General features: G+C 44.0%; 1 protein-coding gene across 6 annotated transcripts in view; it reads left to right on the top strand.

Moving 5' to 3' along the window:
• Positions 1–22172, top strand: part of MTCL1 (microtubule crosslinking factor 1) — a 256548-nt gene that overhangs the window by 152460 nt on the left and 81916 nt on the right. For 3 of the 6 annotated variants that reach the window (XM_073631365.1, XM_073631359.1, XM_073631362.1), the window contains exons 4-7: positions 3646–3705; positions 6997–8316; positions 8997–9149; positions 14092–14211. In XM_073631365.1, coding sequence (XP_073487466.1) covers positions 3646–3705; positions 6997–8316; positions 8997–9149; positions 14092–14211 — 1653 coding nt within the window. The remainder of the gene's footprint in view (positions 1–3645; positions 3706–6996; positions 8317–8996; positions 9150–14091; positions 14212–22172) is intronic. The other 3 variants (XM_073631361.1, XM_073631360.1, XM_073631363.1) reach the window with 3 other exon arrangements.

Raw genomic sequence — 22172 nt, 5'->3', positions numbered from 1 at the left:
GGCCTGGTACGGCTCAGGAGGGGGGGCGGCGCTCGCCCGTCCCCACCCCCTTTCCTGACCGGCCGGGCTGCGTGCTCGGATGAGGGTCTGGTATGGATTTAGGGGGGGACCCCACGCTCTTTTTTTCGGCGAAGGGGTTCCTCTTAAAATCCATACCAGACCGAAGGGCCTGGTATGCCCCTGAGGGGGAACCCACGCCATTTTTTCAATTCAAAATTTGTTGTTCCCCCTCAAGATTCATACCAAACAGTGTTGGGCATTGGCGGAGATCTGAGTCGGATCTCCATGCTTGTCCCTTTCCCGATGAGCAGCTCGGCGCTGTTATCCGCAGCTGACACAGTGCACTGCGATTACCTGCGGTTATGTGCGGATAGCTGCGCTAAATCGCTCCTGGAAGCATTCAATTCTATTTTTTCTATCCGCACAGAACCGCATGTATCTAATTCGCAGCTAAACGCAGTGTGTGAATGGGGCCATAGGAAAGCACTGTGTGCTTTTAGCTGCGGTAGAAAATTAGAAAATCCGCAGCTAAAAGCACCATTCTATCCTTCCGTGTGAAAGGGGCCTCATAGGACAATAGGGAGCTAAGCTTCCTAGTGAAAACATCGGAGACTACAGCCAGGAGTCTCTCAAAAAGAACCAGAGGGACCTCTTTGCCATCCTATTATGGGACTGCTGATGCAAAACTACTGTTGGGCAGTAGCATCTCCTTATGGTTACCAGAAGTGGAAAAATGAAGCCAAACATACCCCAATATTTCTCATAGGTATCATTATCCAATGCTAGCATTTCTTCCATATGCATTATATCACTCAGTAACTGCTTTTAGACAGGCCCTAAATCAATATATTAAAAACAACCACTCAAATATAAGGAAGCCAAATACTGATGTACCAGCATTACAATCAAAAAAATATATCCTTTGTTGACTGCAATACTGCATTGCCACAATTTTCTTTTCATAGCAAAACAATGGGTGAATAAGGTACACAGGTAGTGATTTAATCTCTTTCCACCCACTTAAACAGATATATTTTGCTTGCAATAAGGAGCAGGAATGTTGATTGAGAAAACTTTATTCACTTCTTCACCCCTGACTGAGTCAAATGAGATGCTTATAATAAACTCCCCTAACCCTCAGGAGATAAATGTGTATGATCCCTTTGATTTGTTTCTGGTAGTTGTCTTAACATTTGTGCCAGGTTGTCTATAGTCAAGTGGAAATCAAGCAAACACTGATCTCAGTTGGGCCAGGAGGGTGAAGCACTGTAGCTGCTACTAAGACTTTATCCGATGCCACCAGGGGTAAAGAAGGGGCTGCATTGTGTATCACTGATGTGCCTGATATAATCACTTGCTTTTCTCACGTCATTCAAACTGTCTACACCCAAGACCAAATTTATGGACAGAACTCCTGGCCTGTAGGACAACCCATATTTGGGTTCCAAATGCACTTTTTCCAGCCCCTTTCTTTGAGTTGAACGAATGGTACACGGAAAGCAATGTGGACAGATACTGACATACAGTTAGGGAGATGTGGGTGTTTAGGTAGGCAAGCTAGAGATGTAGAGAGGGATCATGTGGGATCATGTGCATGGAAGAAGGGGAGGATCAGAGAAAACCAGATCAAACAGCCTTTTTACACAATGTGGAGGATTAACCCCTTAGGTTCTACAGTGAGTATAACCAGCATGCTTTACTGCATATACAGACTGATTTTACTGTTGTGGGTTTAGTAACACTTTTAACACTCAAAACAGCTAAATCTCCCTGCAATCATTTTGAATTCTGTTCCTGTCCACCTGAGAGGTTTGACATAAAAGTGTCTAGGCGAAGTGAAAAAAGTGGATGGCTGGAAAATCAGCAAAGTGGTTGGGCTAGAAGTAAATCAGCTGTGCAAAGTGGAAAAATGCTGGACATAAAGTAAAAGCTTCTGGCAAAGAGCAGAGTGAGAAAGTGATTGGTCTAGTCAGATGGGCAAAGGTAGCCCTTGGCACTTGTTAGTTGATTTTTATACTCTGGCTGCGTGCAATAAATTTTAGATGAATACACAGTGCTGGGAATTCAATTGTCTGTTGGGTTACATTTGAAAGTCAGGTGAATTGCTCATTCATAATATTTTAGGAAATGTTTAAAATAGTAGTAGTAGTGTGAAATGTGCTACCAATGTAAGATGGAAGAAAAAAAATATCTATCTGCAGCAGCTAAGGCGCCTTTCACACGGACGGCTGTTCTGCCGCAGTTAAAAGCATATAATATGTTCTGTGAAATTCAAGACTCCAGACACTGCGATCAGCTGCATTTGTACAGTGAGATTACCTGCATTTACCTGCGTTTACGTGCGTTTACATGCGGCTGCGTTTAGCTTTGTTTAGCTGCGTTTGGAACATTCTTGCCATTTCTGATGTGCTTCCTGTTGCTTTTCTTTCCTTGTTGCCGCTGCTATCCGCAGGAGAAATAGTGCACTGCGATTACCTGCAGTTATGTGCAGCTAGCTGCGCTAAATCGCTCCTGGACGCAATCAATTCTATTCCTTCTATCCGCACCAAACCGCATGTAACTAAATTGCAGCTAAATGCAGTGTGTGAATGAGGCCATAGGAAAGCATTGTGTGCTTTTAGCTGCGGTAGAAAACTAGAAAATCCACAGCTAAAAGCACAGTTCTATCCATCCGTGTGAAAGGGGCCTAAGAGTGCTTATAAACATTTAATCATCACTAAATTAAAATAAACACTTGCATATATGTATATTTTCTTTAATGAAAATAATTTGAAAAATAATACCGGTTTATATGCCTCTGTGTTATGTTATGAATCATGATGTTGGAATTATAGTTTCAGTACTGTAGTAATTTTTAAAATGAAAATCTAGCAGACAGAAACAGAGACCTGCAATGTTCTACTGTTAATTGTATAACTCAGCCAAAGAGAGTTTATTTCATTAGGACTGTATAAATATCATACTGCAGGAAAAAGACTTTACAGGTTCATGACTTACTTAAAAGGAAAGTAGATCACAATTACCAGCAATTGGCATTGAATTTATACAAACCTGAAGAGATGTTGAAACAAACAAAGCAGGAAGGTTCGGCTTTTTTATACAGTGCAGTGTAATTTAAGGCTTTGCTGCATATTTGATCGTAATTGATTGCCCAGAAACTGTATTGAGTATTAGGATTATCAAACCAAAGCTCCAAAAGTAGACAGTGCCTTTATCAGGAGTGCAGCAGTAAATGATTGCAGTCATGCATTACCTTCAAAAACCAAACATATGTCAACGCACATAAACTGCCTACAGAGGTTAGGCCAGCTGTGCAAAGATGTAGACATTGCCATTTGTTTTGGGAGTGCTGTGGCCATTGGCGTGAAAAAGAAAAAAAAGTAGCAATCAGCAAGAACAGTCCATCCATCTTTTCCCTGGGCAGTGGAGGAGTGTTGTCCTGTGTTTTCACTGGGACTGGAAGTGAGTGAAATCCTACAACAATAGAGAACTTCTTGACTTCTTCCATCTATGTTCAAGAGAAAAATATTAGCTGGAGTTCCACCCAACATTATTATACTACCCAAAAGAGTAATTGATTAGATAAGAAAACTGCAATTGATCAATATTGTAATATCTCAGACTGTCACTATTAATCTTTTTCAGAGTACGTTAAAACGAAGAGGAAGCCGAGAGATGTACAAAGATAAGAAGACCCCCAGCCAGGTATTTAAATTCTTTGATTTTACAATGATAAAATATACAGAATAAATGCAGCGCTAGTAAAATAAGTGATCAATTAAACAAGTGATGTAAAAACTAAAGCAGAATTCCATTGAAGAAAATCCAAGTGATAAGAAAACTAAGGTAGAGTCCCATGGAGATTCAAGTCCATATATCAAAGAATGAACACCCATCCATATAAAAGTGATAGTTTTGCAGTGGAAAAATCTGTGAAGAGATCCTTCATATAAGTGCATCCAACTCCACACCCAGGTGAATAAGTAATCTGCTTACCAGATTGCCGTGACCACTAATCAGTGATCTCACCAAGCTCAGGGAATAATTAGGTCTCCCCAGGACCTTTAAAAGGCTGTCTGGAACTGCAGCTGGGACCAATGATACTCAGAAAACATAAAAAGAAAGGCTCCCTTAGTGTGATACTGAATAAAAACGGATTTAATAAAGCAAATAGATTTGCACTTACAAAGTAGGAGCCATTTAAAAGCGATACAGCAATGTTTATTAAAAACGGGACCGCAGCATCTCCATAGACTTCTGTTCACTTCCTGTGTAACTCACCCATCCACCTCCTGAGAGGAAAAACGTGATGATGTCACCATCGTAGGCTCTTCCCTATGCGTTTCGTCACTAGCAGACATCAACTGGGGAATGTCCAGATTGTCATCATGGAAACATCAGCTGGGGTGCTGACTGGACTCCAGGACAGGTAAGTGTCCTAATGTTAAAAGTCAGCAGCTACAGTATGTGTAGCTGCTGATTTTCATTTTTAAAGGGGCGGGGGAAACTGCTTTAAAATGATATTAAAGTCTTGGGTTTTTTTGGTTAAAAATAAACATGTTATACTTACCTGCTCTGTACAATGGTTTTGCAAAGAGCAGCCCCAATCCTCCTCTTCTCGGGTCCCTCACTGGCCCTCCTGGTCTCTGCCGAGTGCCTCCACAGCAAGCAGCTTGTCAATTTAGACACAAAGCCGCGGTTCTGCCCCACCCCCTCTCTTACCTCATTGGCTCACTGACTTTGATTGACAGCAGCAGGAGCCAATGGCACCTGCTGCGTGTCTCAGCCAATCAGGAGGGAAAGTCCCAGACAGCCAAGTCTCTTTTGCAACATCTCTGGATCGAGATGGGGCTCAGGTAAGTATTAGGGGGGCTGAGGGGGGCTGCTGTACACCCCTTCCTGCCCAGGCCAGTTTTCTGCTTTCAGCGCTGTTACTCTTTGAATGACAATTGCCCAGTCATGCAACACTGCACCCATATGAAATTTTAATCAATTTTTTTCACACAAATAGAGATTTCTTTTGGTGGTATTTAATCACCACTGGGTTTTTTTATGTTTTGCTAAACAAACAAAAAACAGAACATTTTTGGGGAAAAAAAAAACAATTTTCATAGTATGTTATAAAATTTTGCTAACAGGTAATTTTTCTCCTTCATTGATGTGCGCTGATAGGCTGCACTGAAGGGCACTGATAGGCTGCACTGGTGGGCACTGATGAACACTGATGAGGAGGCACTGTTAGATGGCACTGATAAGGCGGCACTAGTGGGCACTGATGAGGCTGCACTGATAGGTGGCACTGATGGACACTGATAGGTGGCAGTGAAGGGCACTGATAGGCGGCACTGAAGGGCACTGAGAAGTGGCACTGATTAGGCACTTATAGGCACTGGTAGGTGGCACTGATAGGCAGCATTGATAGGTGGCACTGATAATGAGGCACTGATAGGTGGCACTGGTGGGCACTGTATAGCTGTACTGATGGGCATTGGTAGGTGGCACTGGTTAGAAGCAGAGGCTGTCACTATGTAGGACTGATGTCCTGTTTACACAAGCCAGTAATTGGCTTATTTATTTCTCCTCACGTTGTCAGTGTGAGGGGAAAAAAAAGCAGATTACTGGCTTCTGTTTACATCATGTGATCAGCTGTCATTGGCTGACAGCTTATCACATGGTAAAGGGTCAGGATCTGCCCTTTACTCTGATCTGTGATCAGCTGAGTCCCAAGAACTTGGTGATCACAGAGCACGAGCATGGGAGGACATCCATGTACGCCCTTCCAATTTAAGCCTGTGCTGTAGCCATCTTCTGGCTATAGCGCCGGCATCAAGTGGTTTAAAGAGTAGCTGCTGGAATCTCTATTTAGATATACGCTTAAAGTGGTTGTAAAGTCACATGTATTAATTACTTTGATGCTCTCTGTTTTAGGTCCCTGTTCAGTACAGGGTGTGTGTTTTGATAAAATTACAGTGCTAAATACCTTCTTTGTAGAGCCCTCCTGTAATGATTGTAGGTGAGGTGAGAGTCTTGTTAGTGGAAGAACATAAAACAGTACAATGAATTTGTTGACACAATAGTTTATGGGGACAATTTCTAGAATATCTGTGCTCTCTTTAGTGAGGAAGCAGTATATTTTGCATGTTTAGTGAAAGAGCTAGTAATGTTCTAGATATAAGCAATGAAGTTGGCAAAGTCAAGTTTGATGCAAATATAGCGATTTTGTGATCAAGTCGAATTTCTTTAGCATTATGGCAGAGATATCAATTGGACATTGAAAAGGGGATGTTAATTCAGTATTCTCTAAATTTTACTCTACTTCCTAGACATCCACACAGGCCAGTAATGTGCAGTAATAGTCTGTTATTCCATCAGAAAAATAGTTCTGCAGGTGGACTACAGATAAATCTGGATGTTCTGCTTTCAGGAAAAATCAGAGACCAGATGTAGTGGTGTAGGGTGGAAATATGTTATGTTAAAGACCAAATGTTTTGGTCCACTGGAAATCAGTGCAAAGCTAACTTCTAATTTTTTTAAATACAATTTTAATTCTGAACCATCTCTACATCATTTCTACCTATTTCTCTAGAAGGTTTGAAAACTACTCACTGACTAACAGGGCATCATTTTTATAAGCTTTCTTGTACATTTCCATAATCATCCAAAGCTTGGGCATCTGGGTGATTCCCATACATTTTAATATCCAAAATTATACAGTTCCTACTGTGAGCAAATGTTTTTAGCAAATTTTCCATTTTGAACAGATTTGCCTACTGGCTCCCCATCAGGTCAACTGGGGAAAAAAATGTTACTTTAGGTAAGAAGTTGCTGATGAGAACTGATTACCCTAAAGTGGAAAGCAGTTTGCACAGAGAATGGCCAATAACAATATTTTATGGTTACAGTTCACTCCATTATTTGCAGATTGTGTACATATTTGTTTCTTGTCTTGAAAATGTTAATTAAAAAAACTGTATTTGTGTATTTCCTATTATACAGGAAGACAGTGCTGATTTAAAATGTCAGCTTCAGTTTTCAAAAGAGGAAGCAACACTGATGCGTAAAAAAATGGCAAAACTTGGAAAAGAGAAGGATGATCTAGAGCAGGAACTGGAGAAATACAAGTCAGTCTATGGAGATGTAGAAAGTCCTCTACCAACAGGAGAGACTGGGGGCCCACCCAGCACTAGAGAAGCTGAGTTAAAACTGCGTCTTAAGTTGGTTGAAGAGGAAGCTAATATCCTTGGAAGAAAAATAGTTGAGTTAGAGGTGGAAAACAGGGGAATTAAAGCAGAAATGGAAGACCTCAGGTGCCAGTATGAAAAAGAATTTCTAAGCAGGGAGTACGTTTCAAGCATTCCTACCTCACCATATGGTGATTCTATGGAATCTGCCACAGAGCTACGACGCCACCTCCAGTTTGTGGAAGAGGAAGCAGAGCTGCTGAGGAGATCCATATCTGAGATAGAGGATCACAATAAACAGCTTACAACTGAGCTGAACAGATTCAAGTTTGGTCCTGTGCAGGACCTTGTCTGGATTGATGACAACTCTTCCAAATGCAATGGGTCAATACAGGAGGAGCTAAAGGCAGCTCGAATTCAGATAAGTGAGCTTAGTTCTAAAGTATTGAAACTTCAGTATGAAAACCGAGTTTTACTATCGAATGTTCAACGTTATGATTTGGTGTCACACTTGGGAATGCGAACAGCAAGCCCACGTGATAGTGATGCAGAAAGTGATGCAGGGAAAAAAGAAAGTGACAGCGAAGAGGGACGTCATGCTCAACCAAAGAGAGAAGGTCCTATTGGTGGAGAGAGCGACTCAGAAGATGCCTATGAGAAGACCTCAGGCTTTGAAAGTCTAAAACCCTCTGAGTCTGGTGAAACATATTGTGCAGAATTGGTTAAACTGAGAGAAGATGCGCACTATTTTATGAACATGAAAAGTGAAGCAGAACGTCTAGGAAAGACCGTAGAGCACCTAATTACAGACACAGATAGCCTGATCTATGATGCCAAATTGCAGATGACAAGCAGTTCTGTGGAGGAAGTATTAAAGGGCTGTCCAGACAGAGGAGACACCTCTGGGTCAGAAGTTTTAAGCAGCATCAATACAAAAATGAAAGTATTCAGGAAAGAGTTGCATAGGTTTCTAGAAATGGTTGAGCACACGGGGGAAGGTCTAAAAGAGCATGCAGAAGACCTGTCCCCAATGCCACATCTCACAGAATCATCTAGTTTCTTGTCCACCCTGACTTCTGCTTCTCGAGATTCTCCAATTGGAAATCTTGGAAAAGAACTTATAACTGACTTTCAGGTAATTAGTGTTGCTTATTTGGTTTAGTTTCTGCTTCTTTATGCCATTAACAAACAAGCACTCTTTTTTTCCCCAACTAAATTATTGATCTAGATTGTATACATTCAAAATTACTGCAGTTTATAAGCATCCGTTTGTTGGCGACTAGTAATTTATGCTTTAATGATTATTTAAATTAAATTTGCCAGTATTGTGGTAAAGGAGTAAAGATATCCTAGAATTTTTAGTAGTGCATGTTCATATCAAATGGAACATTTTACCGTTACAATGGGGAAGAAATTTGGTATGCTGCTGCTTTCATGGCCTGCACGCTTGTTGTTGGTATGACATATGCACCTCTCATTGCATGCGCGCCTCATAACCAGTGTTTGCATTCTTTTTTTCCCCCTTGTTTTTTCTCTTGCTTTCCAGATATTTCAGCCCATCATTTTGCTCATACTCTTTTTGGTTTTGTTTTCATCACTGTCTTATGCCACCATATTTAAGTTAGTCTTTCTCTTCACGCTTTTCTTTGTCTTGTAGTTTTTTCAGTCGTCTACCTTACCCATTTTTGTTTTGTTTTCGTTTGTATGTCTGTTTTTTTGGTTTTTGGTTTTTGTTTTTGTTATGTTTTGTTTCTTTTTACCTCCCCATCCCTTGTCTTCTTTTTATTTGTGTTTATATACTACCCATGCACCTAGCAGTCCAAGCTGAGGGAACAAATGGAATGGCAACCCCACCATGAGCATGAAGAAGATTCCCATCGTCTCCATGTAAATCACGAATCACATCGCAGAGCAGATGGGGACAGTAAGCACTACAGGCCAGGAGACAAGGGCGGTTTCAGTCTAGAGGTTAGCAATGTTGCATAACTTATTACAATTAGATGTTCATAGACACTTTTTGTGTTTCTAGGTATAGGGTTTGTATAATATTTCAAAACGATATGCCAGAACTAAGCTTGATTTTATTGAATAGATTTGCTATCACACTGGCCTTAGATATGGAAACAAATAAAAAATTAGACATTTCAGCATTTTTTAAATTTATTTAAATGTTTTTTAAATAAATATGTAATTTGACGTAAAGTGCTTTTGTTGTATTGTGTGCACAATTACAAAACCAGTGCAGGAGATTTTGTAAATTTTGTATAGTAAATCCCTTTTTTAGATTTTTTTTTCATTACTTTTTTTATGAGACATAAAACGTATCAAATGGGATTTGTGTGTTGAAAAAGTAAAAACCGCAATATACTAATAATATTAATAATGTCTGTGAATAAAAAAAAAAAAAAAAATGTAACAAATACATAATTGGGGTCATTTACTATAGCACCGATAAATGATCCTGCAGTCCCTGTAAATAGCGCCCAATTAAAGTGGATGTAAACCCAATGTCATCCTTTCTAAACTACTGCCATAGGGGTTATCTATAAGGATATACATGCCTCCTGCATGTACCCTTACCTGTCAAATGTCTCCCCCCTCTCTGTTATTAGACCCGAAAAACTGCATATTCTGTGGGTGGGTCTGTTGTCCGGAGCTCGGTGGGTGGAGATGTGATGTCAGTGGACAGCGCCGCCGAACTGCCGGCAAACGCTTTGTGGGTGGTTTTAACCCTTTTTCGGCCGCTAGCAGGGGTTAAAAGCGCCCCGATAGCGGCTGAAAATCTCCGCAAAAACAACGGTAAAGCGCCGCTAAAAATGCTGCTTTACCGCCAACTCCCCCAGTGTGAAAGTAGCTTTAGACCTATCAACCACTGATGAGATGAATATCAATTCTCCATAGTAACAAATGCAAGCACTCAGCCAAGAAAAGTGTCTGCAGAAAGTATATAAGCTTTCCTGTCATGGTCATGCCGTTTACAATTGCAGGCGGTCCCCGGGTTACAAACTTTTTCCATAGGAATTTCCGACACACAAAGTTTGAGAGCTTGCTATAAAATTTTCCTACAACAAAATCCGTTGTCGGAAATTCCGATCGTGTGTACACAATCCGACGCACAAAGTGCCATGCATGCTCAGAATTAATTAAGAGACGAAAGCTATTGGCTACTGCCCCGTTTATAGTCCCGACGTACGTGTTTTACGTCACCGTGTTCAGAACGATCGGATTTTCCAAAAACTTTGTGTGACCTTGTGTATGCAAGACAAGTTTGAGCCAACATCTGTCGGGAAAAAATCCATGGATTTTGTTGTCGGAATGTCCGATCAATGTCCCACCGTGTATACAGGGCATTACAGGAGTGAATTTCCCTTCCTAGGGGTAGATTTCCTCTCACTTCCTTTTGTCTCCTTCAGTTTGTAAGTAGGAGTCGTTTGTAAGTCGGATGTTTGTAACTAGGGGACTGCCTGTAGGTTACAGTATATGAAACCTAACTATGCATTTAATTACATTACCCTGTTATGATTTGACCAGCTTTTTTCAGGGGATGGTGTTTTAATTTCAATGGATACAAAACAAGTGAATGTGCCTTCAAACAAGTCATACTGTATGTATCATATCCCTTTAAATTTCTTACAAAATTTTAAAACATTAATACAGCACCCTTCAAGTGATATTAAAGAGGAGTTCCCATTTTAACAAAAAAATTAAAAGTCAGCTGCTACAAATACTGCAGCTGCTGACTTTTAATAATCGGACACTTACCTGTCCCAGGGTCCAGCAATGCGGGCGATAGAAGCTCCGCTCGTCTCCCCCTCCGTTCAGCGGCACCGCCATTGCAACTGTGGGCACCCGGCTGTGGCTTCACAGCCGGGCACCCACTGCACATGCGCGAGCGGCGCCGCACATCTGGGACCTGTAATGTGTCCCAAATGATTGACAAGAGGGAGGGGGCAGAGCTGAGCCCTTCCTGCGCAGAGGGGAAGTGATGTCACCAGCCCAGCATTGAAGGAGGCAGACTACGAGGGACCCCCTAGCAACAACCATTTAGAGGTGAGTAAAAAAATCTTTTTCTTTTTTTTTTCTTTTAGGAACATTCATGCTTTTTTTTTTCCGTGGAACACCACTTTAAAGCTTTGTGGTTTTTTCTCCAATAAAATGACACACATGTCATACTTACCTGCTCTGTGCAATGGTATGGCACAAAGCAGCCCTGATCCTCCTCTTCTCAGGTCCCCTGTTGGGGCACCTGGCTCCTCCTCTTCGGTGAGTGCCCCATAGAAAGCTGCACTCACTTTTGCAAGTGCCTCCATAGAAAGGGGGCACTCATGTGGGCTCTCTCCTGAGCTGTCCTGTCTGCGGTTATTGACGCTTGGCCCCATCCCGCTCCTTCCTCACAGAATTCGATTAGCAGCAGCGGGAGCCATTGCTATCAATCTGCCAAGTGAGGAGGAACAGACCTGGGAGAGCCTCAGCTGTCATGCACAGCGCTGGATTGGATTGGGCTCAGGTAAGTATAAGAGGTGGGGACTGAGGTGAATTCTTTAAAACAGATGTTTTTTTATCTTAATGCATAGAATGTCTCTTTACATCGCAGTGCTCTTGACATCACAGTTGTCATGAATCTGCAGTAATGTTCATGTCTGTCTGTTCACTTACCTCTCTGTTGTGTTCTGCTTAGAGACCGATCGCTGTTCACCTAGGTGCTTAAGTAATCTTCCCTCAAGCATGGCTCCACCCCAGCCTCTTAACAGGAAACACTATATTAACCTGTGCACTGCAAGCCAACCCTTGCTGATCAATATTGTGTGTTTGGCTTCCTGTGTGCTTCATGCCATGTGCTCTACGTCTGATTCTGTTTACCGACCTTGGCTTGTTCTTTGACTATCCCTGTCTGCCTGATACCCCGACCTTGGCGTGTTCTCCTGTCTATCCCTGTCTGCTTGTTGCCCCGACTATCCCTTGTTGTCCTGGACTGCTACTTCCGCTCTGCCCTCCCGAGCCGATCCGTGAGCCTGAGCTAAGTGACTCGGGGGGGCTACGACCTGGAGTCAGCTGCAGCCAAACCCATCCTCACCACTAGAGGCTCTGGTGAACATCTGCTGGCTTTTAGCGCATCTGTCACCTGGCCTCAGGTGACCTGACAACAGTGCGCCTCACATAACAGTACCCCTTTATACAACAGTGCTCATCATATAACAGTGCCCCATGAATTCAAGCCTCCCCTGCACAGCCCTATCTTCGGCAGGGTAGAGGCACTCATCAGTCTAGATGTGCTGTCCCGGGTCTCCCGCTGTGGTGCCGCTGTCATCCTCACAGCAGGGTGGGGGGGAAGAGCTGCAGATCTGGCCGGAGGGTGGGAGGTGCCCAACTTATTTTGTTAACAGTCGGATGATTACCACTTCTTAATTTGCAAAAGACTCCCACTTTCTGTAGCTCCTCCCACACCCTGCTGTGAGGATGACAGCGGCAACCGAGCGGGAGACCTAGGAGAGGATACCCAGCTTCTAAATGGCATGGCCACGGTCTGGACAGGACTGTCACTTGGTCTGGGTCCAGACCGCAGTACGCCATTTGGTGATCCCTTAAATATACTATAGTTATTGCAGACATAGCAAGGCTGGCTTCACACCTTGGCCTTAAAGTGGAACTAAACCTTTTAGAAAACTGCGAGCAGACAGTCTCTTCTGCAATAATCATATGTAGTGCATATGCAGTGCTCAATGTGCATACCCGGTATACTGCAGATGCGCCAGAATCACTGAATCCCATGCGCATGCACAGGATGACGTAATCTCCCACCTGCCAATCAAGAGGTTGAAAATACAGTACCTGGAGAAAAGATGACAGTGGGTCAATGAAGGATTTAACTGCTGCATCGCCGGAAGGTGGAGGTGAGTGTATTGGAGAGTTTCTTTCCACTTTAAGGCCACCCATTATTTTTTAATGGGCTGCCAAAGCTTCCAAGCACACAAGAAGCTTCATCAATTCCTTTTTTTTGTAATGCTTTGAAGGTGCATTGCTTTGGTGTATTGTGGGTGGCCATTAAAAATAAATGGCACTGCACTGCACTAACACCTGCATGGAGTGGTACCATGTAATGCAGCAACGTGCACATTGCCACAACACAGAAGTGTGTAACCAGCCTTAAAGTAATACTAAAGTCTTGCTTTTTTTCCCATCTAAACATAACAAACATGTTATACTTACCTGCTCTGTGCAGTGGTTTTGATCCTCCTCTTCTCTGGTCCCTCGTCGGCGCTCCTTTCCCCTCCCTCCTGCTGAGTGCCCCCACAGCAAGCAGCTTGCTATGGGGGCACCTGAGCCGAGCCACTGCTCTGTGTGTCCATTCAGACCTGGAGCCTCGACTCGGCCCCCCGTCCCCTCTCTCTCATCATTGGCTCACTGACTTTTATTGACCGTAGCGTGAGCCAATGGCGCCCACTGTGTGTCTCAGCCAATCAGGAGAGAGAGTCTCGGACAGCCGAGTTTCTTGTGCAACATCGCTGGATGGAGATGGGGCTCAGGTAAGTATTAGGGAGGCCTGAGGGGGGCTGCTGCACACAGAAGGTTTTTTTTATCCTAATGCATAGAATGCATTAAGATAAAAAACCTTCTGCCTTTACAACCACATAATGAGTACCTAGGGGACTTGTAAAAGGGAATTTCTTTGATAATCAGGAAAAAATTCTAAGTTGAAAATAACTGTTTACCGTACTTTACACTAATAAATCATTTGAAGCTTTGTCTTATTTCAGAAACTTTTTATGTTCTATCAATCCATAATTTATCTTACAGGATTAAACAACTTCTGTATACAAGCCCTGAATATTTTGGGTTTGCTTTGAGAAGAAAAACTGATTTTAGTGTCTTGTTTATATAACACTTACGTTTTGCTTCTTTCTATATCCAGCTCAGCAATCACGTGTCGCCTGAAAAGAATCCAACTCTACGTGAACTGCAGGCTATTCTTGAACAAGAAAGGAGACTTCACCAGGAGGAAAATGAAAAGGTGACAGACAGGCTCATCCAGGTATTATGTGCCCCTAATCCATCACCTTTCACAGGGCCAGACACAGCTTACTATTTAAAGAATGACGACAATCTAATGCAGGGCAGACGTCTAAGAATTTCTTCAGTTTAGTTTTGCTTGACATTTAGCAGTTGTACATCATTAGCAACTGTCTGACCACCAATTCTACCCCAAGATGGAACATTAATTCCTATTTCAAAGAGATGTGCAGTAGCAGCAGGTGGTGTTCTTAGCCTGTGTCCAGCCCCGCACTTACCCAATCTAGGTTCCGAGCAGGCAGCGCTCCTGCGGGCAGGTGTCTCCTCCTTCTCTGCATCACGGCAGCTTCCGCCATGTGTCTCCTCCCTCCTCCTCTTGGGCGTCCAATAGGATTGCCTGTCCTTTCAATCAATCGGGTGACGTGTCTCAGGACCCACTTCCTGATTGGCCGGGAGGAGGATCAGAGTGAGAATAGCGAATATTCATTCACTATTGTCACATAACTGAGTGCAGTGCTTGACGCCCCGAGCCCACCCTTTTTTTGAATCCTATTAGAGCCTATGGCTCTAATTACGTTCTTCAAAAATAAACACCCCCCCCCCATTGGAATCCATACGCCGGTGCCCTGCATGTAGATTAGGGGGCCGGAGGGATGGATGGGGGGGCAGCGCCTGTGTGCCCCTAATAAATGGGCCGCAAACTGGAGGTGTGTTAAAGCGATATTAAACCCAAAGCCAAAAATGTAATATATTGCAGCTTACCAGTCATTAGATGTGGTGGCTGCATTAGTTTTCTTTTTTAGGCTTTTTTCCCCTCTGTTTTTTACCTGGTGATCTGGCCTCTAACACTCCTGTATTAGAGTGCCCCCGCTCAGGATGGAGGAGCACAGGGGTACCTTTGGACAGCAGCATTGTCTGGGGAGAGGGGAGCATTAGATGTACTAGCAGATTTAGATATACTAACAAATTGAAGACAAATTCCAGCTCACGCTGCAGTTACACAAGCAGCTATAGCAATGTTTTTTTTTCTGTTGGGATAAAGGTTTTACATAAATAAATAAAATAAAATCATTGTAACCACTCCTGTTAGAGGTAAATGGTTTGTCTCAGGACTCTAACTGCTAACAACAGATTTACTGGCTGGTTTACAAGATTAAAATAAAGGAAAGAAAGCCTAAAAAAGAAAACTATCGCAACCATCACATCTAAGAATTGGAAAGCTGCAATATAATAGATATTTGCTTTTGTATTTAATCTTGCTTTAAAGTGGTTATAAACCCTCCCTAGTGTCTTTTAACTATAAGTAAGCCTAGAATAAGGCTTACCTATGGGTAGTGGAAATATCTCCTAAACGTGTATTGTTTGAGATATTTCAATTGTAGTGCGCTGATGATGTAATCAGCGCATGTGTTGTGAAGAAACGGACCTCCGTGCCGTTTCTTCCCCCAGCGTGTGCCATTACTGACGGCTCCCGCGCGCATGCGCAGGAGTGACATCACGCGGCTCTGGCCAGTCACAGAGCCGGAGTCCGCAGCCCCCCGGAAGGAAGAGGGGCGAAGATGGACATAGCCTGCTCAGGGGACAGTGATGGATTAGTTTGCAGGTAAGTGTCACATAATGGGCAAGTATGTGATGCATACTAGCCCATTATGCTTTTAATTTGCAGGCTTTACAGGGAGCAAAAGAGGAAGTAAAACCCATCAGGGTTTACTTCCTCTTTAAAGAGCATATCTAATGCCCCTAGCATCTTACCAGAATGCAATCTGCGTATCATAACTTATTGAATATATCTTTGTGCATCATTAAAGTGTTACTAAACCCAGGACCCTGCATTTATTATATCTGGTCTCCCACAGAACATGGAAATGCAATTATTTTAGTAAATATAAACTGCTAAATACATTTTCTCATCAGCAGTAAATAGCAGTCTTATGACTTCTATGAGTGTCTGGTTAAAGCTTGTAGGAGGAGTTTTCATTCTGCACTGACTGTCCTATCAGGATGCAGGACCCCTGACCCTCTATCTAGACAGTGCTGATTGTCCCTGTGCTGATCACATGCACTCTCCCAGGAAAAAAAAACTCTAGCAATACACACCAAACTGAGCATGTGCAGCCTGTCCCCTGGCTCTGTATTAGCAGGAAATATATTGAAGACAGTGGAAGAAGGAGAGGATCAGAGAAGACGGGATCAAACTGCCTTTTTACACAGTGCAGAGGACTAACCCCTTAGGTTCCATAATGAGTATAACAAGCATGCTTTACGGCATATACAGACAGATTTTAATGTTGTGGGTTTAGTAACACTTTAAAGGGGGAATCTAGGAGTATATTCTACTTTTAAAGTAAAATTGGAATATTAGTTTCAAGCAAAGCTCTAGAGAAGGGAAGGTTTTTCTTCTCAGGAAGTGAGGGGAAATCTCCTTCAGTGGTACAAAGAAAAGAGTGGAAATCCGACAGAGGTTTTAAAGTAGATCTAAACTGTAAATGGATGACATTTCATATGCTAAGCAGCTAAAGCATGGTGTAACATAAACAATTGCCATTTTTACAAAATGAAATGCATATAACAAAGCTGCTGTTATCCTCCAGCTGCTTCCTGTCTATATACATACTGTATGCTCCATGCGCAGCTGCACATCATTGCTTAGTGTGGGCTTCATGACAGTAACAACATTGGAACAAGCATGCACATCAGCACTCCCCTTGTAATATCCATTTCACCCTGTAAAAGCTTCTCTCTCTCTCTCTCTCTCTCTCTCTCTCTCTCTCTCTCTCTCTCTGTGTCTGTGTGTCTCTCTCTCTCTCTCTCTCTCTCTCCTCTATTCTCCCCAGCATATATCCTTTGTTTTCTCATTACTAATGCTGTACAATGCTTGTGCCTTTGTTATCCTCTCTCATTGTCAGTGTAAAGCTGGCCGTGCGTGCGCTAGTAGATTTTCAAACAAAGTTTGTGCGAACATTCAAAGAAAGTTTTCATCAGTACATTCAATGACATGACAAATATCGTTCACAGGTATTTGTTTACATTGCCTTGAAAAAGTATTCATACCCCCTGAAATTTTCCACATTTTGTCATGTTACAACCAAAAACGTAAATTTATTTTATTGGTATTTTATGTGATAGACCAACAGAAAGTGGCTCATAATTGTGAAGTAGAAGGAAAATGATAAATGGTCTGAGTTGATGGGAAGATGGATGGAGCCAAATACAGGGCAATCTTAGAAGAAAACCTGTTAGAGTCTACTAAAGACTTCAGACTGGGGCAGAGGGTTACCTTCCAGCAGGACAATGGCCTTAGACCAGCGTTGAGTGAAAAAAACTGATAGATCCTCACATCAACACAACAATGCGGATGCAGGAATCTCTCCCGCTGAGCTGTTGTATTCTGACAGCAAGGACTTTCCCTGTCAGAATACACTGATCAGAATTTGCAGCCATTGGCTTCAAACCCAATCCCATACTGGTTTTCTAGTAGAACCCTTTCGACAGACAGTGATACACATTTACCGAAAGTCACCTGGTTCCTGCTGAATTGGCCGACTTTTAGTATGTGTGTACCAGACTTTAGGATCACCACCCTTTTTTTATTTTTTACACTCCATATGCACATTTTTCGTGTTACTACCTAAAACCCCAGAACAAAAATTATTCCCTGAAAGCAGAGGACCTATAGAATAATTCTACATGCCACCAATGCTTGGTAAGAAAATGTCCATTCATCACAAGAATAATTACTTTTATGGTGAATGCCCTGCAGTAGTGTCAATGGAAGCCTCACAAAGTGACTTTGCCATAAAGGTCACATCAATTTTTTTAACAGTCTTGCTATCATGGCAGACCTTGGGGTGATCACCCTATTTGCTAATGCTTCTGAATGCAGAATGCCTCAGTATTTCTGCTCGGTACCTCTCTGTGGGATTGCTTTACTAAAACTGGAGAGTGCAAAATCTGGTGCAGCTCTGCAGAGAAACCAACTAGCTTGCAGACTTTTTTGTCAAAGCTTAATTGAACAAGTTGAAGTTAGAAGCCGATTTCTTTCTATGCAGAGCTGCACCAGATTTTGCACTCTACAGTTTTAGTAAATCAACACCTGGGTATTTGAGCTGAGGCTGTCACATGGAGCACATTATACAGCTGATTTAAATGTTCCATTCTCGCAATGTGGGTCATTGTCAGCCTAGGTTCTTTGAGACTGTCAGCACCTTTCCTTCCCTGGATGCACTTTTACACAGGGAGTGAGTCAAGTCTGAATAGACTAATCTTGCTCTGTGATGACATCTCTCAATTTTTGTAAGAACAATTCCCTGTTTTTTATTATTGTTAATAAATTATGTTAGATGATTGCTGTCTGAACTAAGTACAAGACCCCTGATCCTAATTCTATCCTAATGGATTCTTCACTCCACAGCCAACTTGGGCTTTTACCAATGGCCTTATACCACTACGTACATTGCTTGGCAGAAACACTAACCTAAATTTATAGAGTGGGTGTTCTTTCCATCCTTTTATGCAGGTTCCTTTAACCAGTTGGGTCCTTAACTTATTAAAGTCTTTGCTAGACCTTTCTCGCAGATTAGAATACCTGGCCCTGAGTTTAGACATGGCCCTGTCTGGGATCTTCCTGCCTCAGGACAAGTCCCTCAACTCTCATGCCAAGGCCTTTCGGGCCCATAGAAAAACCCTCACTTTGTGCCTGCATGAGGGCCTTGGACCCATGGTTGCCTCCTTCGAGGCAGTGACATACGCTCTTTATGCTAATCACATAAATACAGTTGTGCTCAAAGGTTAACATACCCTGGCAGAATTTATGATTTCTTGGCCATTTTCAGAGAATATGAATGATAGCACAAAAACTTTTCTTTCCTGTCGCATCATGGCAGCATACACGTTGGGTTGTGACTCCGCCTCCACAACCTGATAGGACCACATAGCTATAAATTAGAGAGTAGACACCTGCCCCAGTATTCTCTTATTTTTCCTCACCTGTCAGGACGCACGGATCAGCACCCCCTTACCGCTTCGCCCCAGCCAGGTTCTAGCCTCTCCTGGATGGAAGTCCTTCTTGTACAGCCTCTAAACGAGCTAAATGGAAGGAGCCCCACTCTGGTGATCTCAGGGGCATACTCTCATCTCATTCAGCTGTCTGACCACAAGTATAAGCCTTAAACAGGCTTCAAGTGCAGCAGCCCACAAAAGCCTTAAACAGGCTTGCTGGAGGAATGGCCAGGAAAACTTCATTGTGGCCTCATGAAATAAGCCTTAAACAGGCTTAGTTGTGTGCAGCGGTCTCCCCCCCTCTTTCCCCCTCTCCTACCAGTGCCTCTGCCCGTCTGCTGGGCTCTGTGGTTCTCCTGATTTGCTCTCCGGAGCGCCGAGCGTTCTCGGCGTCCTCGCGCATGCGCGGTACGTCGTTTTGGGCACCGCTGGGCTGCTTTCCAGCTTCCAAGATGGCGCCGGGTGTCTCACGGCGCTACTGCGCATGCGCGAGCGTCCGACGCTGATGGCGGCGGATTTAAAAGCCCAGCAGTAGCTGCATTTGCTGCTGCTGATTGTCTATGCATGACAGATTGTCTGTTTGGACTCCAAAGCGCTCTACAAAGGTAAGTGGCCTTCCTTTATACTGCCTTTAAGTCAGGATTCCTGCTCCCTCTGAAGCCTCCTCTGCATAGCGCTGTTTATTGTTTCTCACTGCAGGTTTCCAGTCCGCTTTCTCTCCATGGAGACCGCTGCCCCAGCAGATCACCGTCAGCCTATTAGGTAAGGGGGGGGAAGACAAATGTAAGTATTGAAGATCGAAAAAGAGAGCACTACTAACGCTGCCTAAATTGGTCAGCCCTACCAGGTCTTCAAGAACGTCTGCCTCAAGACAAAGAGAGTCCTCACGCAGGAGAAGTCGCTCCAGACATAGAAGGAGCCGCTCCTATCACAGAAGAAGCCGCTCGAGAGGAAGCCGCAGAAGAAGCCGCTCCCGGTCGCGCTCTAGACACGGCCGATCCCGCCACAGAAGATCGCCTTCACGCAGGCATCGTTCCCCCGCACGCCACTCCCGTCCTACCGGGAACGCATGCTGGGTTTGCGGCGCAGCGGCTCTTCCAGGAAAACTGGTCTGTCAGACATGCCGGGAAGAGGCCGCAAGAGAGAGAGAATCTCGGAGGTCGGAGATTCAGCAGGGGCCGTAGCCCCCCAGGCCTCGGTATCCGAGGTGGATTTCTCTACCACTACCTCTCCAGCCCGGGCTAGCACATCGAAGGAGCAAGACTCCCTGTCGGATAATGAGGGTCTGGAGGTATCGGCCGGATTCGACTTCAGTCTGGTAGAACCGTTTATAAAATCGGTTAAGGAGGCGATAGGCTGGGAGGAACCCCAGCAAGCCCAACCGAAGCAGAGGAAGTATTTTCCTCAGCTTAGAAAGGATCCGGAATCCTTCCCGTTCATTGAAGAACTTGAGGACCTGATCAAAGAAGAATGGCAGAGACCAGAAAAGAAGTCTAGTCTGAATAACAGACTACTGAAGTTATACCCACTCAAGGAGCCTAAGGTGAACCCTCTGGTGTCCCCTCCGGTAGTGGATGCATCCCTGATGCGCCTAGCCAGACATGTTACCCTCCCGTTAGAAGACGCGGTAACGTTTAGAGATGTCCTCGACAGAAAGATCGACACGGATCTCAAGCGGGCTTACCTGTCGGCTGGAGGCGCCTGCAGACCTGCAATAGCACTTGCTGCAGTAGGAAGAGCCATCTCGAGCTGGTCCACAAGCACGGAAAAGCTTGTATCAGAGGGGGCAGACCAAGAATCAATAGTAAAGGCGTTGCAAGAGTTAAGCCTGGCGGGCGACTTTGTGGCTGAAGCTTCAGTCGACACTATCAGGTCTGCATCTAAATCTATGCTGGCTTCAGTAACAGCCAGAAGAGCATTATGGCTAAAGCCCTGGACGGCGGATCCAGCTTCCAAATCCAACTGGTGTCGTATTCCGTTTGATGGTGAGCACCTCTTCGGAACAAAACTAGACACAGCCATCTCCAAAGTAACCGGCGGAAAGTCCGGGCTCATCCCCTCAGACAGGAGACCCAAGCAACAGAGACCTCCTCCCTTTAAGCGGAACCTCCCAGAGAGGTATAGGGATGCGAGAGCATACAGACCAGGCAAGGAGTATAGAAGGAGCTGGAAGAACCCTCAAACCTCCTTCATGAAGTTTCAGAAGCCTAAGGCGCCTGTTTCCAGTGACCAGAAGCCCTTTTGAAGGTGCGCCCGTCCGACCAGCGGTAGTGGGAGCAAGACTCTCCAGTTTCAAGCTGGTCTGGGCGGAAACCATAAGGGATACCTGGACCCTGGCCACTATCACCTTCGGCCACAGGTGGTCCTTCAAAAACCGGCCCCCAGGGGATCAGTTCTACCCAACCCGTATTCCCCCATCTCGAGAAAAAAGGTTGTCGTTACTGAACTACATCCAAGATCTTCTCCAAAAACGAGCAATAGTAGAGGTTCCACTGGCACAACGAGGCAGAGGATTCTACTCTCCATTATTTCTCGTCAAGAAGAAGTCAGGAGACCTTCGTCCGGTTCTAGACCTAAAGAACCTCAACAGGTCCATCAGAGTGGAGTCATTCAGGATGGAGAGCTTGCAGTCTATCCTGCAGGCCATAAATCTGGGGGACTGGATGCTCTCCATAGATCTCCAGGACGCCTACCTGCATATTCCGATCCACGGGGCATTCCAGAAATTCCTACGATTCTCGGTGGGTCAGGGGCACTTCCAGTTTCGAAGCCTTCCCTTTGGCATCTCAACAGCCCCCAGAACATTCACGAAGGTGCTACTACCAGCAATAGCTTTTTTGAGGGAGAAAGGTCTAAGGGTCCACCATTACCTGGACGACATCCTCCTCCTCTCAAGCAGCCAGGAATCACTCGTCCAACATCGCGAGATCCTGGTTTCCACCCTAATGAGTTTAGGATGGATAATCAATTGGCAGAAAAGCAACA

The sequence above is a fragment of the Aquarana catesbeiana genome, linkage group LG05 (genome assembly GCF_042186555.1).
Source record: "Aquarana catesbeiana isolate 2022-GZ linkage group LG05, ASM4218655v1, whole genome shotgun sequence".
Taxonomy (NCBI): domain Eukaryota; kingdom Metazoa; phylum Chordata; class Amphibia; order Anura; family Ranidae; genus Aquarana; species Aquarana catesbeiana.
Note: the sequence above shows the minus strand (reverse complement) of the source record. Positions and strands in the feature narration are given on the sequence as shown.